The sequence below is a fragment of the Lacerta agilis genome, chromosome 12 (genome assembly GCF_009819535.1).
Source record: "Lacerta agilis isolate rLacAgi1 chromosome 12, rLacAgi1.pri, whole genome shotgun sequence".
NCBI lineage: Eukaryota > Metazoa > Chordata > Lepidosauria > Squamata > Lacertidae > Lacerta > Lacerta agilis.
In genome coordinates this window covers 14,438,560-14,463,782 of record NC_046323.1, presented here as the reverse complement: position 1 = coordinate 14,463,782, position 25,223 = coordinate 14,438,560, and the positions used below count along the sequence as shown (strand labels likewise).

At 41.5% G+C, this 25,223-nt stretch overlaps 1 protein-coding gene across 3 annotated transcripts in view; it reads right to left on the bottom strand.

Moving 5' to 3' along the window:
• Positions 1–25,223, bottom strand: part of GADL1 (glutamate decarboxylase like 1) — a 90,004-nt gene that overhangs the window by 17,491 nt on the left and 47,290 nt on the right. For all 3 annotated transcript variants that reach the window (XM_033165125.1, XM_033165126.1, XM_033165127.1), the window contains 3 exons: positions 17,762–17,961; positions 14,313–14,364; positions 12,817–12,906 (listed from right to left, as the gene is read on the bottom strand). In XM_033165125.1, coding sequence (XP_033021016.1) covers positions 12,817–12,906; positions 14,313–14,364; positions 17,762–17,961 — 342 coding nt within the window. The remainder of the gene's footprint in view (positions 1–12,816; positions 12,907–14,312; positions 14,365–17,761; positions 17,962–25,223) is intronic.

The following is a 25,223-nucleotide window of genomic DNA, read 5'->3' as shown; positions in this document are numbered from 1 at the left end:
GAGTCTTCTCTTCTCATGAGGTGGCCAAAGTACTGGAGCCTCAACTTCAGGATCTGTCCTTCCAGTGAGCACTCAGGCCTGATTTCCTTAAGAATGGATAGGTTTGATCTTCTTGCAGTCCATGGGACTCTCAAGAGTCTCCTCCAGCACCATAATTCAAAAGCATCAATTCTTCGGTGATCAGTCATTATATATATATATATATATATATATATATATATATATATATATATATATATATATATATATATATATTTTCTGTAACAGTTCCAGTGACTGATGCTACTACTACTTGAACATTTGTTTAGCTCCGACAGCTTTCGAAGTGCTGGAATCAACACTCTGGAACTGTGAAGAGTTCCTGTGAAGTATTACCATATAATGTTTATGAGTCAGTCAGACAGATTTTTATTGTTTGTGCCCAATGGCCAGTACAATGTGACTCACTAAAAAAAACACAAAAAACCCACAACCACAAACAAGATAACACAAATGTAGTAAGTTAAAATACATCGCAGAGTTCCCAGAATCGTTTAGATTCATAAATGCATCTTGGCAAATCAGCACTGTTTCTGGAGAAAAAAAGGTAGCCCATAATTGTCTTACTGCTAATGTATATTATTACCCAATTGGTAACAAGTAACCCCCAGCCAGCGACCATCTAATTTTGAAGTCATCTGACTGATGAAATGAGCAGAGGAATCTATTGCTAGGTGAGTTGTATAAAGGGACCACTTTTGGTTATCTGTTTTAACACAGATTGAGGAAATGCCATGGCTCAGTGGTGGACATCTGCTTTGCATGCAGAAGGTGTCCGGTTCAACCCTTGAACCCAGGGAAGGATGCCTGCCTAAAAGCAAGGGTTGGACTAGATGACCCTTGTGGTTCCTTCCAACTCTACAATTCTATGAAAAAGCAGCTCTTCCTATGTTTTCTACAACAGTTCCTTCCCAGCAAGCCTACAACTAAGCAAGGAAGGTTAGCCGAAGACAGGGCAAATCCCTTTTCACATATGTAGTATAATTCCGGAGTTCCGAAAGCTAAGGAGGTATTTACATAATAAATATCTTCATGTATCTGAGAATCATGGTTCCCCAAGACTGTCCATCTCCCCATAGCCCAGGCTGCTACTGCAACAACTATAAGAAGAAGAGGAAGAAGAGAAGAGTTTGGATTTGATATCCCGCTTTATCACTACCCAAAGGAGTCTCAAAGCGGCTAACATTCTCCTTTCCCTTCCTCCCCCACAACAAACACTCTGTGAGGTGAGTGGGGCTGAGAGACTTCAAAGAAGTGTGACAAGCCCAAGGCCACCCAGCAGCTGCATGTGGAGGAGCGGGGACGCGAACCCGGTTCCCCAGATTATGAGTCTACCACTCTTAACCACTACACCACACTGGCTCTCACTTTTCTGCCCAGGTTTCGCTGCTTCCAAATATCATTGGTTTCAGGTTCTGACACACACACACACACACACACAGAGAGAGAGAGAGAGAGAGAGAGAACCTTGTAAAAGGTGATAAACCAACCAAGAGTTGCTCTTTTAACTGCCTTGGGAACTACTCATAGCTTCCAAGACACAGATTGGCCTTGCTGCTATAGATTAATTCCTCTGTTACAAGAATAACAATCTAATTTTATTCTGCAGTTATGGGTCACTTTATTATGGTCAGCTGGTAACGATAGGGAGAGAAATGGCTTCTTTTATGCCGCAAAATAAACAGCACGATAATTGCTGTAACAATAGCATGTAACGATTTAACAGTTCAGCATCCCTCCAAACCTTCCCTTCCAAAAGGATTGTGGGGGGAAAAGATTAATCTTTCTGGAAGTGGAAAGAAAAAGTTTAAATGCTTGGCAAAGGAGGTAGTCGATATGTTTTCATTTTCTGCTGGGTGACTGAGGGAAAGGAGGGGGGGGGGTATCATTTACGTTGCTTTTGATCTCCATCTAGCGAGTGAATTAAGGAACTGCGCACACGGCGGGGATAATTTCACAATGGGCTGTCATCTCTACAACAGGATTGGGATCACTTTTCAGCACGTCCAGTGGGCTCCCTTGAAAGGCTGGATGTTTTAAATGTTAAAGCCAGTATCTTCAAGTATCAGATGTCCAAGATATTTTGGGTAACAGAAGGCAAAATCGCAGGAACACAATTTAGCAAAAGTAAAAGCAATTATTGATAGAGACGCATACGAGGTAGCAGAAGAATACAATGGACTTCGAACAATACAAGCCAAGGCCATTAAATGAACACAAGCCATTATGTAAATAACATTATAGTTCTTCAGATATATAGGATTGCATCTCTTTTCCTACTTTTTCAAATACCAATTGGAGACTATACATGGGTGACAGCTATTAACCCATTATTCAATCCATTACATATTCCTTTCAGGAAAATATCACTCCTGTAAATCTTGCTAAGATTCTGTGGCATGCTCCTGGACATTTCAGTGCAACCAAAGGGGTTGTTACACCAAACACTGTGGTCCAAAAATGAGCAATCTTTCATTTGTAGAAGAGAGGTGAATATATATATAAAGATAAAGGGACCCCTGACCATTAGGTCCAGTCGTGTCCGACTCTGGGGTTGCGGTGCTCATCTCGCTTTATTGGCCGAGGGAGCCGGCGTACAGCTTCCGGGCCATGTGGCCAGCATGACTAAGCCGCTTCTGGCGAACCAGAGCAGCACACGGAAACGCCGTTTACCTTCCCGCTGGAGCGGTACCTATTTATCTACTTGCAGTTTGACGTGATTTCGAACTGCTAGGTGGGCAGGAGCTGGGACCGAGCAATGGGAGCTCACCCCGTCGCAGGGATTCAAACCACCGACCTTCTGATCGGCAAGCCCTAGGCTCAGTGGTTTAACCCACAGCGCCACCCACGTCCCATATATATATATATGTCATCTCTTGTGTTTTACAACATTATTTTTAATGCAAAAAAAAAAAACCCTGCTGCAAAATTTTGCAGTTGAGGTGGTGGCTGGTCAGGTGTGATGGAGAGATCAATAGGCAAACTATGTGTGTGTATGGGGAAGGAGAAGGCAACTAGCTCTCTATGGCTTCACTTGGCTCCCCCCCCCCCAAGTCAGGCAGTAAAAAGGCTATGCTGGCTAATGTTATTTCCACCATTTGAAAAATGATGCATTTGTAAAGAAATGCCTAGTTAGAAATGGGTAAGCTGAATCCCAGTACATCCTCAAAGTTGGGAAAGATGGAAGGCACAAGGAGAAGGGGACGACAGAGGATGAGATGGTTGGACAGTGTTCTCGAAGCTACTAACATGAGTTTGGCCAAACTGCGAGGGACAGTGGGGGATAGGCGTGCCTGGCGTGCTCCAGTCCATGGGGTCACGAAGAGTCGGACACGACTGAACGACTGAACATTATTATTATTATTATTATTATCATCATCATCATCTCTCTTCAGGATCTGCCCTTGCTTAAGTACATGAAGTCATCCTACCAGTGCTTTTTTTTTTCTTAATAAATGTTTAGGGGTACTCTCATTTTGACTCAAGAAAACCACCATTTTATAGTTCAAATCAGGAAAAATAAATACAGTAAATGGACAAAAGTACAAAGATTCACAAAATGTTTAGGGGTACCCCTGCACGCCCCCCCAAGCACTGGATCCTACCCAGGAATATTGGACATATACAATTGCTGTGTGGAAATACATCTACAAACCTTAATATGTAAATAAGAGAAAACTTCATTGACCACTACTGTGAAGGCATCTTCAAATTAAAGTTCTGTTTAACAGGCAGGCCAGGGGATTATCAGATCATCGCTCCTGTTTAATTTTACAAAACCTCCAAATGCTAACGTTTTCTAAAATATTCTTACTTTATCATGCATCCTAACAGTGACTGGGGCGTGGATACCTTCAATTTTTTCCTGAATTAATATTAGGTGCATATTGACTTTCAAGTTATGCAGTAGTAAGAAATGCCTATCCACAAAGCCCTCCTTTGTATCTCTGCATGAGTCACTGTTCTGGATATGTGTTCTGCTTTGAAGGAAGGAAAAAAAGCCCAGGGACAAGCTCCCTGCAATGGCATGCAGAGACACAGTGAGCAGGCTCCCTTAAATCCAATAAATTTTGTTACATCACTAAATCGGGAGTGAGTGAATAATCCAGCCACTCTGATACAAAGACAACAGAATTAGCCCTCTTTGGGAGAGTATGGTTGGAAGGATGCAATGCCAGATTAAAAATGAATGTAAACATGCACTGGGCAGCCTCCTTTGGGTTCACAGAAGACTTTAGAAACTTATTTTTTCCTTTATAGCCCACTAATGTGTTCTCACACATTTGGCGAAATTAGGCCCTAACTGATGTTTTCTGAACCTCTTTTAACAACTTTTGTCATCCTGCTGGCCCCCATTTTATAAATACTATACTTTCCAACAAATAATAGTTGTACTCAAATATAGACAGATCAAATTTACTAATGTCCCGGACAATCTTTCCCGCAAAATGAGAAGTTTATGATACACTTACTGAATTTATACCTGCTAACAACCAATATTTGTAGGCGCTTTTCTCAGCTTCAATAAATAGACCTTTCCTGTTTTACCAAAGCCACCTGTAAAAAACCTATTCTTACATAGGGATTTGTGTCCTATTACTTTACTCCTAAGCACCCTTACGAGGAAGCAAATCCAACTGAACACAGTCTCTCTCTCTCTCTCTCTCTCTCTCTCTCTCTCTCTCTCTCTCTCTTAAAAAAGATATGAATTAAAGACTCAGAATTCTTAAAAAAAAACCAAAAAAAACCCAGTACATAAAGTCTCATATAAGAAAAGAAAACAGATTTTTGCCTGGTGGAAGGCGGAAGACAATACTAACAAGCTGTAAATTATTCCCTGGTAGTAGCTTAGCTCCCCAGAAAAAAACAAACCAGATCATCCTATAAATGCATCAGAGGGGAAATATGCTGATGTTCAAAAATATATATTAAAAACTGGAGCAGATTTTTCTTTTAGATTAAGATTTGCATGATTGCACCAAGAAGAGATTAACAACATGCACACTAATTAGAAGTTTAAATACATTTCTGTTGCACTGGTGCCCCCTGATGGCCTATTCTTTCACTGCTGGTCAAGACTGGTTTGATAAATGTTGTGTGTGTGTGTGTGTGTGTGTGTGTGTGTTTTGTTAAAAGATGGGGTAATTCGGATAAAAATAAATTTTTGGGGGGCATATTTCCTGTAACAGTTCACCCTCATTTAAAGCTGATGGAATTAAGAAGATAATTATGTGATGAGGAAAGTATAAGGAAAGGGGGGGGGCGGGGTGAGACAGGCTTTCTTCCTTCAAAGACATGCTGGGATATATATAGTGGTATCTTGGTTCTCAAACTTAATCCGTTCCAAAACCAAAGCGTTCCAAAACCCAGGCGCTCTTTCCCATAGAAAGCAATGCAAAACAGATTAATCCGTTCCAGACTTTTAAAAACAACCCCTAAAACAGGCAATTTAACGTGACTTTCACTATCTAACGAGACCATTGATTCATAAAATGTAAGCAATAGACAGTGTACTGCAGTCACACAATCAATCAGTAGCTGAACTGGGTTCCGCACAGTCACAAAAACAAAAACAAAACAAAGAGCCGCAGAAACAAAAACTCAAAATAAATAGCAAAAACAAACAGACCTCAGCGTAACACTCAAAACGGAAGTGTGGCACTCAAATTGGAAGTGTAACACTCAAAACGGAGCACGTCCGGCTTCTGAAAAAGGTTCGCAAACCAGAACACTTACTTCCGGGTTTGCAGTGTTTGGGTTCCAAGTTGTTTGATTACAGAGACGTTTGAGGACCAAGTTACCACTGTATCACTTTTTTTTTTTGCCAGCAATGGATACTATGTGCCTTGCCATTTCTTTTTTTCTTCTTGTAAAACCCGAGCTGCAACTGCTTTAGGCTCTGGTGAAGTGGAACAATTCTGAAACACACCGACTGGATTACAGCGAAAGCCACTTGCCTCTGGTTTTATTTTCCCTGGCATTTGGTAAAAGAACAGCAGTGGTTCCATGCTTCATACATATGGCTGACTGGCAATGAAGGGTTGTTGTAGCCAATGCTAGTCCTATTGACAGCAGACCCATTGAAATGGATGGACCTAAATTAGTCATAGTCATTAAATTCAGAGGGTCAACTTTGAGTAGGACTAGCATTGGATACAAGGTGACCTGCAAGAGCCGGCGCCATTTTGGTTTAGAATAAATGTAATAATAATAATAATAATAATAATAATAATAATAATAATAATAATAAAAAATTTTTATTTATACCCCGCCCTTCCCCGCCAAACTGGGCTCAGGGCGGCTAACACCAATAAAATCACAACAAAAACATAAACCAATTCATTAAAATACAGATTAAAATACAATTTAAAATTAAATCTAAACTTCAGCCTCATTTTTAAGTAGCCCACCAATCACACCAAAAGAACGAAACATCAGGGTTAAACTGAAACCAACCCAAAGGCTAGGTGGAACAGCTCCATCTTGCAGGCCCTGCGGAAAGATGCCAAATCCTGCAGGGCCCTGGTCTCTTGTGCCAGACTGTTCCACCAAGTCGGGGCCAGTACTGAGAAGGCCCTGGCCCTAGTTGAAGCCAACCTAGCATCCTTGTGGCTCGGGACCTTATGATTAAGGAATGAAGAATTCGCTCCTTGATATTGCTACAGCAGAGAATGAGAAGTCTCTTGCAAAAGGTTGAAACAAATCCCTTAGCATGAAAGGTTTAAGGAGGGTGAAAATACGGTCCTCATATTTTTATGGAACAGTTTGTTGCAAAGAATGAACTCTGTTAAGAAATCACTGCAGTTGAGAGATGGTCATGTATTGATGGATGCAGAATTGTGGATTGCTCTTAACATTTTCATCAAGTAAGAAATCCGTCCCTTGAAAAGGAAGCATTTTCTCTAACAGAATATATAGTCAATCCCAATGAAGACTCAAGTGAGAAATGTTTAAGGAAAAGGAAAACGTTCTGAGGATGCTGAGGAGAACGAAACAGATTTAGAAGGTAAACAAAAGTTTGTGATGACTTTGTTGTAGAACGGGGGGGGGGAGAGATCCTACAAAATCAGCTTTGGGTTTATTTCCAGGTGCTTTTGGTAAAGAACATTGGCAAGGCAAAGAAAGATGACAGCATCCAGATATTACTGAATATGTACTCAGAGGACATTGATTCTGTTGTTTTTAAAGATGAATTGCCACACTTCCTGCATTTTGTCAACAGTGTAGGCTTTATATTTTCACATGGCACTTTACAAGCTCGTTATTGGTGGTTCGAGTGCCAAATTTCCAAATGTAGAGACAATTTATATCATTTTATAACATTACCCACATCAAATGCAACTGGTGAAAGGCTAAAAAAAAAACTGTCTACTGTATCTCAAGAGCATTTAACAAGTTCAACAAATTTAGCAATCAAAAGTTTTGTACTGCATGATTTAAATTACAACAAGCTAATCACTGATTTTGTGCAAATGTCAACGATAACATGTAAATATTTTAGGGATACATAGGAAGATTTGACCCAAATCTTTAATTTTCATTCATTTTGTTCCTTTATATAAATTTTCAGATGAAGTGTTTTCTTTTTACCTCTCTATAGGAGTGGGTCATTAATTAGAAACCCCAAAAAGCTATTTAATATATTATACTAGTGAAAAAAAGACAAGCCATGTTATTAACTAACTAATTCTTAGCTCTGCCAAAGGTTTGGACATAGTCATGTCTATTTAGATGAGCACAGGGTCCTTAGGACTGTAAATCTGCCACTGCAGTTGGTGGTGCAAAAATATTTTACTTAGGCTTAAAGAAGAAATATCAATGATAACTAATATTGCTCGTTTCTATGTCATAACACATAGTGCTTATGGTTAGGAAATGGCTGGAATTCATTTTCAAAAATTAAGGTCAGAATGCAAGATGCTCTGTTTTCATTAAGTAACTATAATGAACTGGCTTCTAACAATGAATGCTTAATTTTACACGTTAATGGTAATGCTGCTATGACAGACTGAGCAAATAATAGCAGCCCCCCCCCCCGCAAACACACTTTCCCCTTCCCTTCTAACTTGGCCTTCTCCAGCCTGGTTCCCCCCAGATGTTCTGGACTACAACTTGTGTCTTTGCTGACAACTGGCCATGGTGGCTAGGGCAGATGGGGGCTCTGTTTAGGATGCCATTTTTGATGAGCGACTTTCCTATGCCTGATGTCAAATACATATACCAGGTACAAGAAACAGGTAGGTAGCCGTGTTGGTCTGCCACAGTCAAATCAAAATAAAATAAAAAATTCCTTCCAGTAGCACCTTAGAGACCAACTATGTTTGTTCTTGGTATGAGCTTTCGTGTGCATGCACACTTCTTCAGATACACTGAAACAGAAGTCACCAGACCCTTAAATATAGTGAGGGAGTGGGGAGGGGTATTACTCAGAAGGGTGGTGGGAATGGGTGATCAGCTGATAGGTGTGCAGACTGTTAACGACTGCAGGTACAAGAAAGTTCAAGCTGCAGCTGCTGCAAAGGAAGAAACAGGAGTGTCCATTCGTAGGAAAAATATGCTGCTTTTAAAATTTTGTGCCTTCTCCTGTCAACCGGCGGGAAATGGTAACTTTTGCCCACAAAGCATTTTTTTTTGGGGGGGGGGGGTTCTGCAAAGGAATATACTTTGAGTGTGCTCTTGGGTCTTCCTTATTAGCCACAACTTGATTTCAATAATAATTATATTATATATCCCTACCCCTGGGTGTGTCTGTAGTCAGCATACAAGTGACTCCTTGTGTCGGTGGATGATGGAAGCCAAATTTACCATCTTCACAAAAGTGTCCCAACGTAAAGCACTTTATTTTCTAGAACGTCAGTGAAATGTTTTGCTTTTCTTTCCGATGGGACAAAGTAGAGAAGTTTCCTTAGCGACATTACTTGGGGAGGAGACAAAACCGCCCCCTACTCATTGATAATCAAGCTGGTCTCTGTCAGCAGAATCCCAACCAGTTCCTTCGTAAAAGTACGACAGAACACTTGAAAAAGAACTTTTATCATGTACAGACAGAGCAATATAGGAATGAGCTCTCACGGCATGTGTGGTCTTTCTGAGGCACCTAGATCTGTACAGCGGTACCTCCGGTTACGAACTTACTTCATTCCGGAGGTCCGTTTGTAACCCGAAACTGTTCTTAACATAAGGCACGCTTTTGCTAATGGCGCCTCCTTCTGCTGCTGCTGCGCCACTGGCGCCCGACTTCCGCTCGCATCCCGGGGCAAAGTTGGCAACCGGGAGCATCCACTTCTGGGTTAGCGGAGCTCGGAGGAGGGCGGTATGTAACACGAGGTTCCACTGTACTGAAATAACTCAACACACAGTCTATTTCACAAAACATTGGTCTTCAGGCCAAAAACAGGAATGGGTCACACTCTCTAATCACAACTAATTAGGGGCTGAGATAGCAGGTGCAAACTAGCTGGAGTCACTTCCATAATCCATCTCCATTGTGCAGGATTTGTCTTTCTAAAGTGTATGAAAGCACGTATTTCAAATTGATAGCATTTCACGGATGAAGGAAAGTAATGTTTGAATTTCAGCCCCAGACCCACAAATGCATGACACAGAGCAAAACACCATCTTTATAGCACTCTATAGGTCACAAACATCCCTTCCTGTTGGGTTTAATTGCGTAATTCTTGTAAGTGAGAAGAAGCGAAAATTCCACCAGGGGGCATGTACAGTACTAGCAAAAGCAGCTCAAGGTTTATCCCACTATCTACAAAGCTACAGAAGTTTCAATTCAACAGTAGTTTTCATCATAAGGTTAGCAAAAATTATTGTCATATCTGCAAACTGCTAGCTGTTTATAACATTGGGTTTCCATTTGCCAGGTTATATTTTTGCACAGACAGAAATGCTTTCCTTGTTTCTTACACCTGCATAATCATGCTTATTCAATGAGCCCTGTTTAGCAAGGGATTCACGATCACAGTCATCTAATTGCTCACAGCTAATTACAAGTGACATAAGCTCTTAAGGGCAAATACTGATTACATCTTGGCTTTATCATAGTCACCATATTTATTTCATAAAGTAAGCCAACATATATAATAGACGCGCTAAGCCCAAGTGTATGAATCAGTGCTTTAAGCACTTAACATCTTTTAAGGGAACAGAATCATCTACTGGGATTAGACATTCATAAAATTGTTGGTTCCTTAAATCAACCTGAGACAGCCAGTTTAGGTTAAATGTGAAGCTCCAAATTGTACAGATTTGCTCTGTATGATATCAAGAGGGAGACAGGGAATAGGCTCATCCATCTTGGCCTCAGGGTGGCCAAAAAACAGGCAGTCAAATCCAGTTGGTTCTCCCCACTTTGACAAAGAAGCTAGGACTTTAATTGAGGAGTGCAAATAAAACCCACAAGCAGCAACAGAGACCACTTCTTTCCATGTGAAAAGAACAATGATAACCAATGCATTCCATCATTTTAAGAAAACTTTACAACAGGTAGTAGATTAAGTCCTAATCCCATTTACCTAGGTGCATGTTTCACTGAATTCAATAGGATTTGCTTCTGAGTAGAAATGGCTAGGATTGGAGTATTAGTGTATAAAGGTTGCCTCTAAACAAGACTTCAGAAACAAGAAAAGCAGAGAAGCACCTAGATACATCAATTAATATGTAAATAATGTATACTGCAAAGCCATTTATGCATCAATTTACGCATAATGTGTTCATAATAAAAAGTAACCTTAATTGTACAGACCTACATTCAAAAGCTTTCCATGCTGCAACAGGGGTTGAATGGGCAGCCTGAAGGAAATTCACCTGCTAATCCATTTTCAATGGATTCCTTTTACATCTCTGGTCCTTCAAAATGTTGTTGTGATATCCACTCCCACCTGTCCTAGCCAGCATGACCAACGGTCAGGGATAATGAGAGATTAATCCAGCCACAGCAGAATCTAATATCCAGTAATATAGGACCAGAATTAACTACACATGTGCTCTGCTGTTGAATTTCAGCTACATTTGGCTTTAAAGCTACTTTGGCTTTATATTCCAAGTGTTTAATATTAAAGATAGCAGGAGGAGGGGTGGCTGGAACAAGGCACAGTAAGCAGTACAAGCTATTCTGTATCTTGCTTATTGCATTTCCCCCCTTCAATTAACTTGCTGTTCAACACCTTTTATCAAAAGAATCAGCTGCTAAATGCCCCCCCCCCCAGCTCTTTCTTCAAGCTCAGGCATTTCCCATCATTTATAAAGGTTACCCCCCCCCCCAAATAAACTCTTTGCTATGAATTCTACCAGAGTAGTGCATGCTCTAGTTATCTCCTGCCTGGACTACTGCAATGCGCTCTACACGGGGCTACCTTTGAAGGTGAATCGGAAACTGCAATTAATCCAGAATGTGGCAGCTAGACTGGTGACTGGGAGTGGCCGCCGAGACCACATAACACCGATCCTGAAAGATCTTCATTGGCTCCCAGTACGTTTCCGAGCACAATTCAAAGTGTTGGTGCTGACCTTTAAAACCCTAAACAGCCTTGGTCCTGTATACCTGAAGGAGCGTCTCCACCCCCATCGTTCAGCCCGGACACTGAGGTCCAGCTCCAAGGGCTTCTGGCAGCTCCCTCGCTGCGAGAAATGAGGTTACAGGGAACCAGGCAGAGAGCCTTCTCGGTAGTGGCGTTTGCCCTGTAGAACGCCCTCCCAGCAGATGTCAAGGCAATAAGCAACTATTTTACTTTTAAAAGACAACTGTTTAGGGAAGTTTTTAATGCTTGATGCTGTATTGTTTTTAATATTTGGTTGAAAGCCGCCCAGAGTGGCTGGGGAAACCTAGCCAGATGAGCGGGGTATAAATAATAAATAATTAAATTATTATTATTATTATTATTATTATTATTATTATTATTATTATTACCCCATTCTGATTTCTAATTCCATTTACAGGCTGTACCAGCTAACCATGCTTACTAATAAGTCAAGTCCTATTGAATTTAATGGGGCTTGCTCACAGGTTAAGTGGGGTTGGGATTTCAGACTTAAGATTCCCCCGCCACCCCCTCATATTATCCATTGATAATGCAGAGCAAGTTCCAAGGACAATGTTAAATGTCTAAAACAGGTAATGAATGCTCTGTCTAGACAATGGATGCAGGCAGAGTTGTTCATCTTCGCTCAGCTCTGCCATCTGTTAGCAGCTTTGATAGCAAGCGGAAGGCTTGTATAATGTCTGCATCTATTATATTAGGTGGGGGGGAAACGTAATTAGCCTTGTCTAAACTGAGATCGCTGCAAACTTTAGAATCCTGCAGATACCTATCTAGGTTCAAAATAACACTCTGAAGGTGAACCAGGCTTGTGAGCACGTGGCAAAACCAGATTTCACTTTTATTCCAATGCGTATCAGGAACATAAATCTTCAACCAGTGTACAGGACTGTGGTTGCCAACTTATTCCCTCCTGATAGGGCTCCTGTGCCTTTAAGAGCTAGAGGACAAGCAGAAATCCAACAGATGAAGTTATTAACACAGTGCATACTGGGAAAAGCACCACCTGCTGAATTTCTGTTTGCCACACAACCGGCACTTTTTTAAAAAAGCAGGAACTCGAACTCAGTTCCGGCACCTCTCAGGTGGGCGCCATTGCCATTATAAGAGAACAAGGAAGGTGTTCATGGAGAGTTCTGGCATCTCCTTCTCTAGAAAACCAGCCCTGCACGCAACTGTTTAAAGCACAATATCCAAGTCAGAAATCCTATGAACAAAATACGGTACTCACATGATTGAGCTTCTCCCAGAACTCCTGCCCTTTTTCCATGTTTCTCAGACTAGGTGGAATGTACCAGAAGCAAATATTTGCATACTCCGGCTAAAGGAGAGAAACAGTTTAAAGTTTTCAAGTTGCATAGGAAGAAAGTTGGCAAATCTACCACTCATTTTGTACATGTACGAGAGTCAATACAGGAAGAAGGTAAATCCCACTTCACCCATGACCTTAATAACAAGCCTGCCCTGCCAATCTCATTAAGTGTCATTAACTGTCAATTTAATATTTCTTTATAGCAACACAAAGGTTGACCTTTTACTGATTCCAGGTCTTTCATTCACCCGTAATTGCAGCGTGGGATTCCATTCTTTCAAGTAATGTGTGAGTATATGTGTGTGTACACCCACCCACCCACCCACACAAGAATTAAAGAATGAAATTCCCCTCTCCGGCTGGATCTAGACACATCAAAAAAGCATTTCAGTAGTTTAAAGCGTTGTAAATTTAAACGGGAAAACAGGTAGAGAAAAACGGGACTCCACGTCGCTATCTGGTGGCACAACGTTATATCTCACATACAACGCATATAAATCGCTTTTTCTTCACCAGGCTAGCTGAGTCCTCTATCAACGTTTTCGCTGAAAATATTTTGCAAAGGAACAATAGCAGCTGCAGCACATTTCCTCCCGCACATAGCCAGTTCTTTCCGAACACTTCCGATTAATAAAAGTTGGCGGGGGCGGGGGGGGGGGTAGACCATAATGGGCGAGGGAGAGAAGTATCTACAGCGCATTGTCATTTCCCCCCAGTGTGAACACTACCTCAATTACAGTTCTAATCTTCCTCCCAAGTGGGTAGAAACTACCAGCTGTGCTAAATTCTTTCATGAAAGGGCACTGGTTCTTTTCATAATATCATTTTCTGCCTTCCTTCAAAGAATGTATTAAATACGGTTTAATCATCAAGGAGAATACGGTTGTCAGCAGGAAGAGATCAGCAAGCATGCCACCTGCTGCTATGAAATGAGATGAAGTTAAGCTTTTCCTCTAGCATGAACTGGGCCCAGGTATGCTATGCACAGACTTGCTCTTGATGAATACTGAATTTAGTTTCCAGGGACAGAAAGGGAGAGCCCTATCACCTGACTATTTTGCTAGGCACAGATAAGCCATTGGGTCATTAAGACTCAGACTTCCTGCCGTACTAAGTAAAGCTTGTTCCTTATGGAGCAAGCAATCTGGGCCTATTCATTCAAGAAGAATTCACACTGGCAGCATATGTTGTTAAAGTTTTATTTTGCTTTTTTAAAGTTCTCGGACAGCAGCTCAGTTAGCTGTAGAACTTACATTCCAAAGGTCTGCTCTCTCGGAAGCCATCAGGCTGATGATATGAAATATAAATTCAATAAACAACAACAACAACAACAACTGCCTACATCAACTAGCTTTGCACCACCAGTTTCAAAATGATTGTACATGCACAATATTTGTATAGCACTTGGCACAAACCTCCAACAGCAGCTGGAATCCTTCTCTCTTCTTAATTTCATCCACTAGGTATCTGCAAATAAACATAAAGATATGCATGAATACACTAACTTTTGAGTTTAAAGATCCTGCCAACCGCCTACATTTCTGAATATGAGATGCATTGTTAAACACGCGGTTGGTGTAAATTACGAAGCCTGATCCTTAGCTACAAAATTTACCATGCCTTGCTCAATGTATACACTCATATCTAAAGAATATACATTTGCTTTGGACTAAAAGACACGGAACTAATTCTCCAATTCTACTCACCATACCAACACAAAACTGGTCCAAGAAATTAGAGAGAATTTATTTGCCTAAAATGACTACTGTATGCTTGGTGGGGTTTGCAAATGGAATATCGGTGGGCCCTTCTTATTGATCCTTCGCGATGGAACTCAAAATGATGCAATGGTGACTGAACGTTTCTGCAGAATAACTTAATATTAATTCCCTAATTCCCAAGGTACCCAAAGTCTACAGTCATGAGAAAGTGTGTGTGTACACACACACACACACACACACACATTATAGTATTCCTGTTCTCTGACTAGTGTTAAACTAAGGCTGTGCAGAAACATAGTATGAAAAAGGAGCCACTGCAGTTTCCTCGGGGGGGGGGGGCTTCTTCCTGCCATCACAATGAATGGCAGAAATACTTAGCAGTGATTCAGTTGCTGATACAGTCATTTGTCTTGCCTTTTCCCCAAGACTGCAAGGAGGGAGTCTGGGGTTTTTGTTTTTTTTAAAACTACTGCATGTACATTATTTGACTAAATGTGAATTTTGAACTACTTTCAATTTGTGGAGGACAGAAGAAATATTCAGTGGAATAATGTACATGTTGTTGCTTTTGCTGTCATCTGTCTGTCTCGAGAGACAATGGAGAGTGCGCCTTTGGAGGTGAAGTCAAACTGCTGCACTAGCAGCACCGAAGTGATGTTCCAAGGTGTGCAAGCCTGTGTGGTATGCATGGGCTGCCCAGATGACAAGACACTTCTCTCAGCCTCACTGATGTGGTCCAAAGGAAAGCAGAGCAATATGTTTGCACATGTAGCGCTTCAAATATTTAAAGGAACAGACAGCCTGCCTTCCCTGCAGGGAGGTGGGTTTATGACATCACACGCCCCAGCCTATCAGCACCGAGCACAGCCGTTTTCCGCAGTAAACATACAGAAACCATTTCCCCTAAACTTGATCAAAGGCTGCACAGAACCAGGTGAGCGGACTTCCACAATAGCCTTTCCTTTTACTGTCCTTTGGTGGCCTGACTTCCACAGCAAACCCTCAAGCACAAGAAGTAAAGGATGAAGTCCAAAGAAAATATGTAAAATGAAATACAACCTAGTTTTAAATGGTTGTGCACTTTCAGAACCATCCATGTATACGGCAGTAAAGATATTTTTATCAAGACTGCCCAGGGAGTCAATGAAAGGAACACTCTACAGAGTGTTTATGTCAGAGCATGGGGAGTTGACAAGATGTTTATTGTTAACAAGACTTGCGCATGTGACTTCTTTCTCTTCAACGCATATCCATGCAACCAAGATTGCCATGGTGAACTGTTGCCACTAGCACCAACACTGTCTAAATGAATGCACTGTAACAAAAACGATAATTTCAACTCATGCTTATCATTGCATTAGTATCATTATAACCTTCAATTGCCTGGAATGCTCTTTTTTATTCCTTCTCAGAACACACTGCACAGAAGGTTGCTATTATTCACATTGTGCAGACCAAAAAAAGAAGGCAGGGCGAGCACACAACCAAGGAGCACGCAGCAGCGATGCTGTGCCACAAGCAGCGAGGCAAACATAGCTTTGGAACATATTGCTCAAAGCTCAAATTAACAAGAAGGTTTCTGCAGCACTGCTACAAAGCTCACACAATGTCTCCTTAGGGATCGGCTGAGCCCTCTGTTGCACTTATCTGGAATGCTAAGGTCTTGTAAGGAAAATGACTCAACACAAGTCTCGGATCTTCCATCTAATTAGAAGCGGTGGAGCCCAATACTGCCCAGAAAGCATGGGGAAATGCTAATAAATGGTGAAGGTGCACTGATGGTGCAAGACACAAACCACACTGCAGCACGAGGGCGGGGGCAGAACCTTTGCAGTTCAGTCTGGCAATGCAAAAAATTCTTGACATCAAAATATAAGGTCAGTAGGCTAGCTCCAGAATGAAGACAAGTCTATATTCAGGGTCCTTGAAATATTATCTCTGCAGCATCAGAGTGAAGCTTACTGTAACATATCCGGAAACATGCAGTACAGTTGGTCATGTAGCTAAACAACCTGGCTTATTGCCCAGAGAAACTGATGTTTCAGCTGTAAAGTCTTGGTGCCTAATGCTCCAGAGCTTAGCTCCTGTGCTGAATATCGCTGCTGGTCATTATCAGATGAAGGCAATTTTCTCCTTTGGAAAACAATGCCACTTTTGCTTAGATACACCACTGGCTAAATGCTAACCATCAAAGGCAAGTATTGATCTCAACAGGATCATTAATCTGAATATTCTTAGCAAAGTGAACTTGGGGAGAGTGACCCTGATGAGCAATTCTTTTGCTGGTAGGGGGGAATCAACCAACAGACTCTGAATATACACAGGATAATAGGATGTGCCTCAAATGGTTTGTTCAGCAGGCTTCAAGGACATCTATCTAGCAAAACCACAGCGGCTTTGTTTTTCAGAGTATTTGCCTCTAGAGAACTTCATCTCTGACTGAGCCCATGGAAACATTCTAGCTGAGTCTTTTCTGCAGCTGTAATCCTGGAGGAGGAGGGGGGGGGGACCCAGGATATTACCAGATGAAATCAGAAACCATAGGATTGCTTCTGTACTTCTGTGAATGTCCTGGGAAAATCGGGCAGGCTCGGAGATGTAAACGATGAGTCCAGGACCCTGGGAAATGTGTGCCAGGCATTGGCACTAAAAGAGGCCACAGAGCTTGGGACCCTGTGCTGCTGCCACATGCTAAAACGGTTCCCTGACAGGGTGGCCGCGCATGGCCAAGTGAGGAAGGCAGTGGCCAGTGCCAACAGCAGTGGCACCATGGGGGGCTGGAGCCCTCACCATGCACTCCATCAAAAGCCCCCGGAAAAATATTCCCCCCAGATGCCATTTTAGGCGTCCAATTTCCGTACATCCAGAATTTTCTGGTAAGCCTACATTAGGGCACTTAGTAAAAAATACATGTTAAGCTTATCACAACAGCTCAGTTGGTTAGAGCATGGTGCTGATAATTCCAAGGTTGCAGGTTCGATCCCTGTATGGGACAGCCGCATATTCCTGTATTGCAGGGGGTTGAACTAGAATGATCCTCAGGGTCCCTTCCAGCTCTACAACTCTATGATTCTATAACTTATCATTCCTTGACACGATTTTATACGCATGGTGTCAAAACCTTCAGAATTGAAAGGCAGTACCTGGCTAACGCAAGGGCCCTGTTTACTCTCTCCTCCAGGCCAGTTGTGCCCAGGGCCTTCCAGGTCATCCAGAACTTGAACGCATCTGCTCTTCTGCTACACTGGATCGATTTGTCACCTGTGTCGTAGCTGACGTCATAGAACTTGTCTTGCTGGAACAGGTAGGACGCATTGGCAGAGTAGCATCGCTTGAGCAAGTCCTGTTATAAGAGGCAACATGAGATGAAGCAGCGTGAGCCTTACCTTTGCAGTATTTGTGACAGGTAATTAAAAATGCTGGAATGCAGTAATGCAGCTTGTGCTTCCTTTTTGTGTGTGGAGCACGAACCCTTTAAGTTCTGGCTTTGCTGTAGGAGCTACGGTTTCAAAACAGAAGCCATGGTTACCAAGATACCAGCAAAGTAATGAGCTCAGAAATTCCAAACCTCTTTGGGGGAAAAAGGACCAAGATTTAAGGGAAATGAATTTGGGTAGCTGGTGGCTAACTTATCGCCATCTGTATTAGGAACTGAATTTCATTCCATAAATTAGTAGGACCTTGATTTTATTCACAAAACAGACCTGCCGTAATTTAAATTTAATGCAAGGCAATGGGTGGAATTCTATAATTACTCGGCACATTCAATCCCTACAAACCTTGTGCTTGAATTGCACTATCCAGTTCTGCACTTGTCCTATAGCTGGGAATAACTGCTGTAAACTCTTTCCAGAAACTGACTCAACAGTAGCCAAGGAGCTCCAGGAATTTGTATTTAAAACACAGGCACACAACATCTCAGGCCAGGATGTTTTTATGTTTGTTTCTCTCCCCCCCCCCAAATAATAATCCTATCCTCACTTACTTGAGAGCAGGCCCCATTGAACTCAGCAGGGCTTATTTCTGAGTAGACACGTATAGGATTGCACCGTTAAGTAAATTGCTGCTGAATATTGTTCTAGGCTACATGATGTTTCTTTCACAATCCTCAGTGGTTTATGGGCTTCAGAGACAAATGCATGGCCACATGCTAGAAGGTTTTCCACATTACCACCTGCACCGCTAGGCAGTGAAATGTTTCATTATTACCATGCGCAGCCTCTAAATATTATCATATAACTCTCTCACTCCGCACCATAAAGATACACTCAAGTAGAGCATCAACTCTGATCTCTCTCTAAAATTCTATAGTGCTTCACATTTAAAACCAGGCAGCAGGGAGACCATTTTATTACACGATGATTCCAGCTTTAAAATGAAATTATTTCACTCAGTGATTCATTGGCTTCTTACTCTCCAAATTAATTCCATAGAAAATGCCATTGCAAAACATCTGAGTGGTGAAGAGCACTGGAATCTTAAACTGCAGTGAATGTGCCTTGAAAATGAATTTCAGGGACACCACCTGCAAAGAGAATGCAGGAGGGATGGGAAACACAGGACTAAAAGTAAGAAATTGAAATGTAAAGGCGAGGCGTCTCAATAAACAGTCAATATAAAGCCTGTGGATAGCAGATACTTGCTGTGCAATTTTTATTGGTTTCAGAAGGCCTGTGTAGTGGGGAGGGAAAGGTAAGAGGTGGAAAAATTATTAAATATCCTGAGGCAGTTTTAGGCGAATAGTGATTCCAGAGACTCTCACACAGGGCTTTGCAACCTTGTGGTACACGATATGAACCATCACATGGAAGATGGAGCAAGCTTGTTTTCTCCTCCAAACCCAAACCAATGGATTCAAGTTACAAGAAAGGAGATTCCAACTAAACATCAGAAAGAACTTTCTGACAGTAAGATCTGTTTGACCAGGCTTCCTCAAACTTGGCCCTCCAGATGTTTTGAGACTACAATTCCCATCATCCCTGACCACTGGTCCTGCTAGCTAGGGATCATGGGAGTTGTAGGCCAAAAACATCTGGAGGGCCAAGTTTGAGGAAGCCTGTGTTTGACAGTGGTACGGACTCCCTCAGGAGGTGGTGGACTCTCCTACCTTGAAGGTTTCTAAGCAGAAGTTGGATGACCATCTGTCAGGGATGCTATAGTTGAGATTGCTGCATTGCAAGGGGTTGGACTAGATGACCGTCGGGGTCTCTTGAAACTCTACGCTTCTACAATTGTGTGAAAGTGGCTCTAGTTTATCCAGCAACCTGTGTCTTTGCCTCTTTATTTCTTATCTCCTAAAGCAAAACACCTGAGTAGCGATGAGCACTGGAATAGTAAACCACAATGAACGTGTCTTGAAAATGCATTTCAAGGACAGCAAAATCATCCAATATAAGCACTGTATCTAAAGAGCAAGCTGAAGGAATGAGAAACACAGGGCTAAAAATAAGCTACTCAGATTAAAAGGTGAGATGTCTCAATTGCTATGCAATTTTTATTGGTTTCCGAAGTTTTCTTAGAATTCTGACAGTCTAACCTTTGGTATTTTCTCTCATGGTTATACAGAAGATTGTTGGAAGAAGACATAGAATGGCCCTCCCATCCCCACCCTCGAACTATAACATTTTATAAACCTAGGATTTCTAAGACTACGTCTTGAACTTAACCATTAGGTTTAGGAATCTACAGATAACATTCTAGTAACTGTTGAGGGCTGGTACAAAAACCTTTTCAGCAGAGAACCTCAACTGATATGTCAGCAGATGAATATTTAATGCTACTATCACTTTTGTGCACAGAAAATGTACAAAAAAAAACACATCGATGAGACCTCTGGGTATAGGGTGGTATATAAATTCAATAAATAATAATAATTCCAGGTAGTTTCTGACAGGTGTGAACTATGGGAAAGATTCTAATCTCACATCTTAGCTACTAAACCACATGAGCTCTGAATATCTGATTTTTGTGTTAATAATTTATGATTACTCAAGGTCAGCCAACATAGTATCTTCCAGGTCACTGGCCGGGGTTGATAGGTATTGGGGTTCAGCAGAATCTGAACAGTACCCTAGACTTCCTGTCGATGTCTTGGGAATGTAATATATTCCCAGCGTGGTCTTCGCAGCTGGGTACATATGAAGAGCCTGCTGGATCAGGCCAATGACCCTTCTAGTCCAGGATCCTGTTATCACAATGGCCGACCTTTTTCCAGCACAGTCATCATAGCTAGAAGCCACTGGTATCAGTATCCTCCAAAAATATGTCAAACCCTCTTTTAAAACCACCCAAGATGATGGCCATCACTGCCACTTTTGGGAGTGAATGCTGCAGTTTAACTATGCGCTGTGTAAAGAAGTAGCTCCTTATACCTCCCTGAGTTTTCCAACATTTAGCTTCACTGCACGTCCGCGAGTTCTAGTCTTGCGAGAGGGTGAAAAACTCATGCACTGTCTCCCATGCCATGCATGGTTTTATACATTTCTGTCTTAACTTGCTCTTTCTCTGGACTAAGAAGTCCCAAATACTGCAACTCTCAAAGGGGAGTCACTCCAATGCTACAATACAGTGGAATCTCAGAAGCCAAATGCCTTTGAACTCAAACGTTTCGGCTCCCGGACGATCGAAAACCGGAAGTAATTGTTCCGGTTGTCGAACGATTTTCAGAAGCCGAACGTCCAACGCAGCTTACGATTGGCTGCAGGAAGCTCCAGCAGTCAATCAGAAGCTGCACCTTGGTTTTCAAACTGTTCCGGGAGTTGAATGGACTCCCAAAACGGATTAAATTTAAAAGGTACGACTGTACTCTTTTTAAGGTGAGGTGACCAGAAGTGTACGCACACCATAGATTCGTATAATGGCATTATGAAATCAGCACTTTTTTCTTCAGGTTCTTTCCTAACAATCCCTAGCATAGAATCTGCCTTTTTCACAGCAGCCCAACACTGAGTTTACATCTTCTCCGAACTATCCTTTAAAAAATAAATTTTAAAAAAGTTTATTGATACTTATTCAAAGATATACAAAAATACATACCCATTACAAAGTATCTTTTTTATAACGCACTGAGATAAAACAGCTACTTGGTCTAAAAGAGAACAAAGCCAGAAAGGAGAAAAAGACAAGGAGAGGAGAAACCTAAAGAAAGTGATAAAAGGGAAATAAAGAAAAAACTAAAGAAGGATAAAGAAGAAGAATAAAAGGACCTCTGGATCTTTGTCATTCCTTAAATTCCAACCATTCTATCTTCTGTAAACCAGTATGTTTCTAATCCTCAAATCCAGATTTTACAAGTTCATTTTCTCTTTCATGCAAAAAGCCCGTAAGAGATTTCCAACCCTTAACAAATGTTGGTAATGAACTTTCTCTAATTAAACATGCCATCTCAGCCAAGTCCAATAGATTTATCAGCCATTCTTCTATAGTGGGTAGGGCTGTGTCTTTCCATATAGTGCATATAGCAATCTTGCCGCTTTCACAGAACTATCCAATACGACCCCAAGGTCTTATTCCTGGTCAGTCACTAATAGTTCAGTGTATATGTGAAATTATTATTATTATTATTATTATTATTATTATTATTATTATTATTTTGCAACGACATACACCACTTTACAAAGTGATGCATGCAAGCTGATAAAGTGACAGGCCTTAAGAAGGACCATAGCTCACTGATGGAAGACATGTCCTGCATGAAAAAGGTCCCATGCCCAATCTCTGGCACATCTAGTTAAAAGGAATTCAATACAGGCTACTGTCAGTAAGCATACCACATCCTTCAGACTCCATGGACCTACTTTGCTTTTAACTAGAACTCTGAGGGCCACCACCTGGAACCAGGTGTAAAACTGTGGTTCAGATAGGGGCATACCTGCTGCCACCGATGAGCAGTAGGGCTGGCTGTGATAATTTGCACCCTCAAGTCTAATTCTGGGTTGCTACAAGTGAGGGATCCTAATGCAAAAGTCTAAAACTGGCCAGCAGAACAGCATTCAGACCTGCGTGCTTACTTGCATTTTCTAAGGACAGCATATTGTGTCGACAATCTCCAACAAAAAGCCCAACTATAGCCAGGAAGCAAAGCCTTACTGTATGCTTGTGAAACATGGACCACTTATAAATGCCATCTCCAACTCCTCGAAAGTTTCCATCAATGGTGTCTCCGGAAAAAATTACACATCACTTGGGAAGACAGGCAAACTAATACCAGTGTACTGGAAGAAGCAAAGATTCTTCAACATCAACTTTGTTGGACTGGTCATGTTGTGCGGATGCCTGATTATCATCTTCCAAAGCAACTACTCTATTCCGAACTTAAAAATGGAAAGCATCATGCTGGTGGTCAACAAAAGAGGTTCAAAAACTCTTTCAAGGCAAATCTTAAAAAAAATGTAGTATAAACACTGACAAGTGGGAAACACTGGCCTGTGAGCACTCCAGTTGGAGAACAGCCTTTACCAAAGGTGTTGTGGGCTTTAAATACAAATAATAAATTATTATTATTATTATTATTATTATTATTATTATTAGACACTCAAACTCAGGATGCAAGGGAGAAATGTGCTTAGAGGAAGGCACGCTTGGCAAATCCACACCATGATCAACTCCCGCCCGGAAACCAATGTCCCCACTGTGGAAGGACGTGTGAATCCAGAATTGACTCCACAGTCACTTACGGACTCATTGTTAAAACCGTGTTTATGGAAGACAATCTTACTTGGCTACGAGTGATCGCCAAAGATCACTCAGGGAGCTACTGGTAGACACCCCATGTTTCCCAAGTTGCTAAGTTCTGACCACTGAGTCACAAAACTGAGCACATGAAAAAGTGAGAAATGCTACAGAGAAGGTCTTGAAAGAGTAAAAGGATGAGAAGAAAAGTCTCTGCATCAATCAGGTACGAATTCTGCACCAAATGTTTTGACTACAAAATGCTGCACACATATGGAAGTATGGAAATACTTGGAAATGCATTAGAGGCACACAGGTCAGAATGGAAAGTTGTGGGAGAAGGATGCAGATTGATAACTGGGCGAGAGGCGCTGAGCAAAAAGCTACTGGAAGCATGTAGTCAGAAGGTGCTGGGGAAAAACAGAAGAGCTAGAAAAGAGAATTAAAGCCAGTAATGGGAGCGATTTCAATTCTGATTCAGCTCTGTCCAATAAGTTGCTTTTGGAAATATAATTGGCCTGCAAGCCAGTGTTCAGGTTAAAGATATCCTGCCCAATTTCCCAGCAGAGCATGAAGGCCATAGAACCGCACACCAATTCATAATGATATTGCCGAATATCATCTCACAACGGAGCACACAATCCACTTTTAAATTGAATATAGAAGATGTGCACTGTGAACAGACAGAAAATAAGTTTAGTATTTGATGCCACTTCTGTGCACCACTTCTTGCCTGCCTGCTGTAGGAAAGAGTTTACAAGGACTCTGACATTATGCCTAATGAAAGTGTCTGTATTTCTGTAACTGAATGTACAGCCTTTAATCTGCATTACAATATAGCACAGATAACTCTGTCAAGCTTATAATAAAACAGAGGGGGGAATGTGTCAAGGCAAAACCTAAAACATATGCATACCAGACACAAGCTATTCAGCATCATGTACAAAACGCAAGTCCTGGATTGAAAAAGAGCCAATTTTCTCATCTTACGTCCTTCTATGGGTACTGACAGGTTGCAGCAGAGCCTTCTTCTCCGTGTATCTATCTTTTCAATATTCATCTACTAAAACATTTACACCCCGCATTTCCTCGCCAAGAAAGCAGAGTGAATTAAAACAACAACTTAAGCATTTCTAAAACAATTCATAATAAAATAATAATAATAATAATAATAATAATAATAATAATAATAACCTTAAGCATCTATAAAGCACTAAAACAGCACACAATATTAAAAGTACAAATAGCTTAAAAAAAAATTTTTTTTTTTAGCCAGACAGCTTCTGACAATCTACTTCAGGAAGAGAGCAGCCATTTATAGTCCTAAAAGGGAAAGTTTTAACAATCCTTTAGGGAGGCCACTGGAGAGAAAAGACTAGATGTCAATCGGTCTTGCTCTAAATTTAGCATCACTGAGGGAGAAGGTTTAAAAGATGCAAAACACCCATACGTAATGTAACAAAAGAGGCCCCCCCTTTCTAATCCAGCATCCAGATTCTACAGTGGCCAACCAGTTGCCTTTGTTGACCCAAACACAGCACATGATAGCAATATCCTTCTCCGACAGTTGTTGTGCAGAAAGTGGCGTTCAGAGGCACCCTTCCCATCCTGGAGGCAGCATGTAGCCATTGTGACCAGCAGCCATGGATAACCTTAACTTCCATGGGTTCGTCTTCTCAGCCCTTTTAAAATCCATCTATCCACCTATCACTACATCTCATGGAAGCAAATTCCGTCAGTTTAACTATGTGCTTGAATGTCAGGGACTGGATTGAAGGGGACGAGATGGAGGAGGAATGGTGGAGATCCCCTCCCTCCCCCCGCGCTTCTCCTGAAGCTTCCAGAGAAGAGGAAGGCAGCATTGAATTACAGCAGTGGTTTGTGGAAGGTCACAGCTCAGAGACAGACGGACAGAGGAGTTGGGAGAAAGGAGGG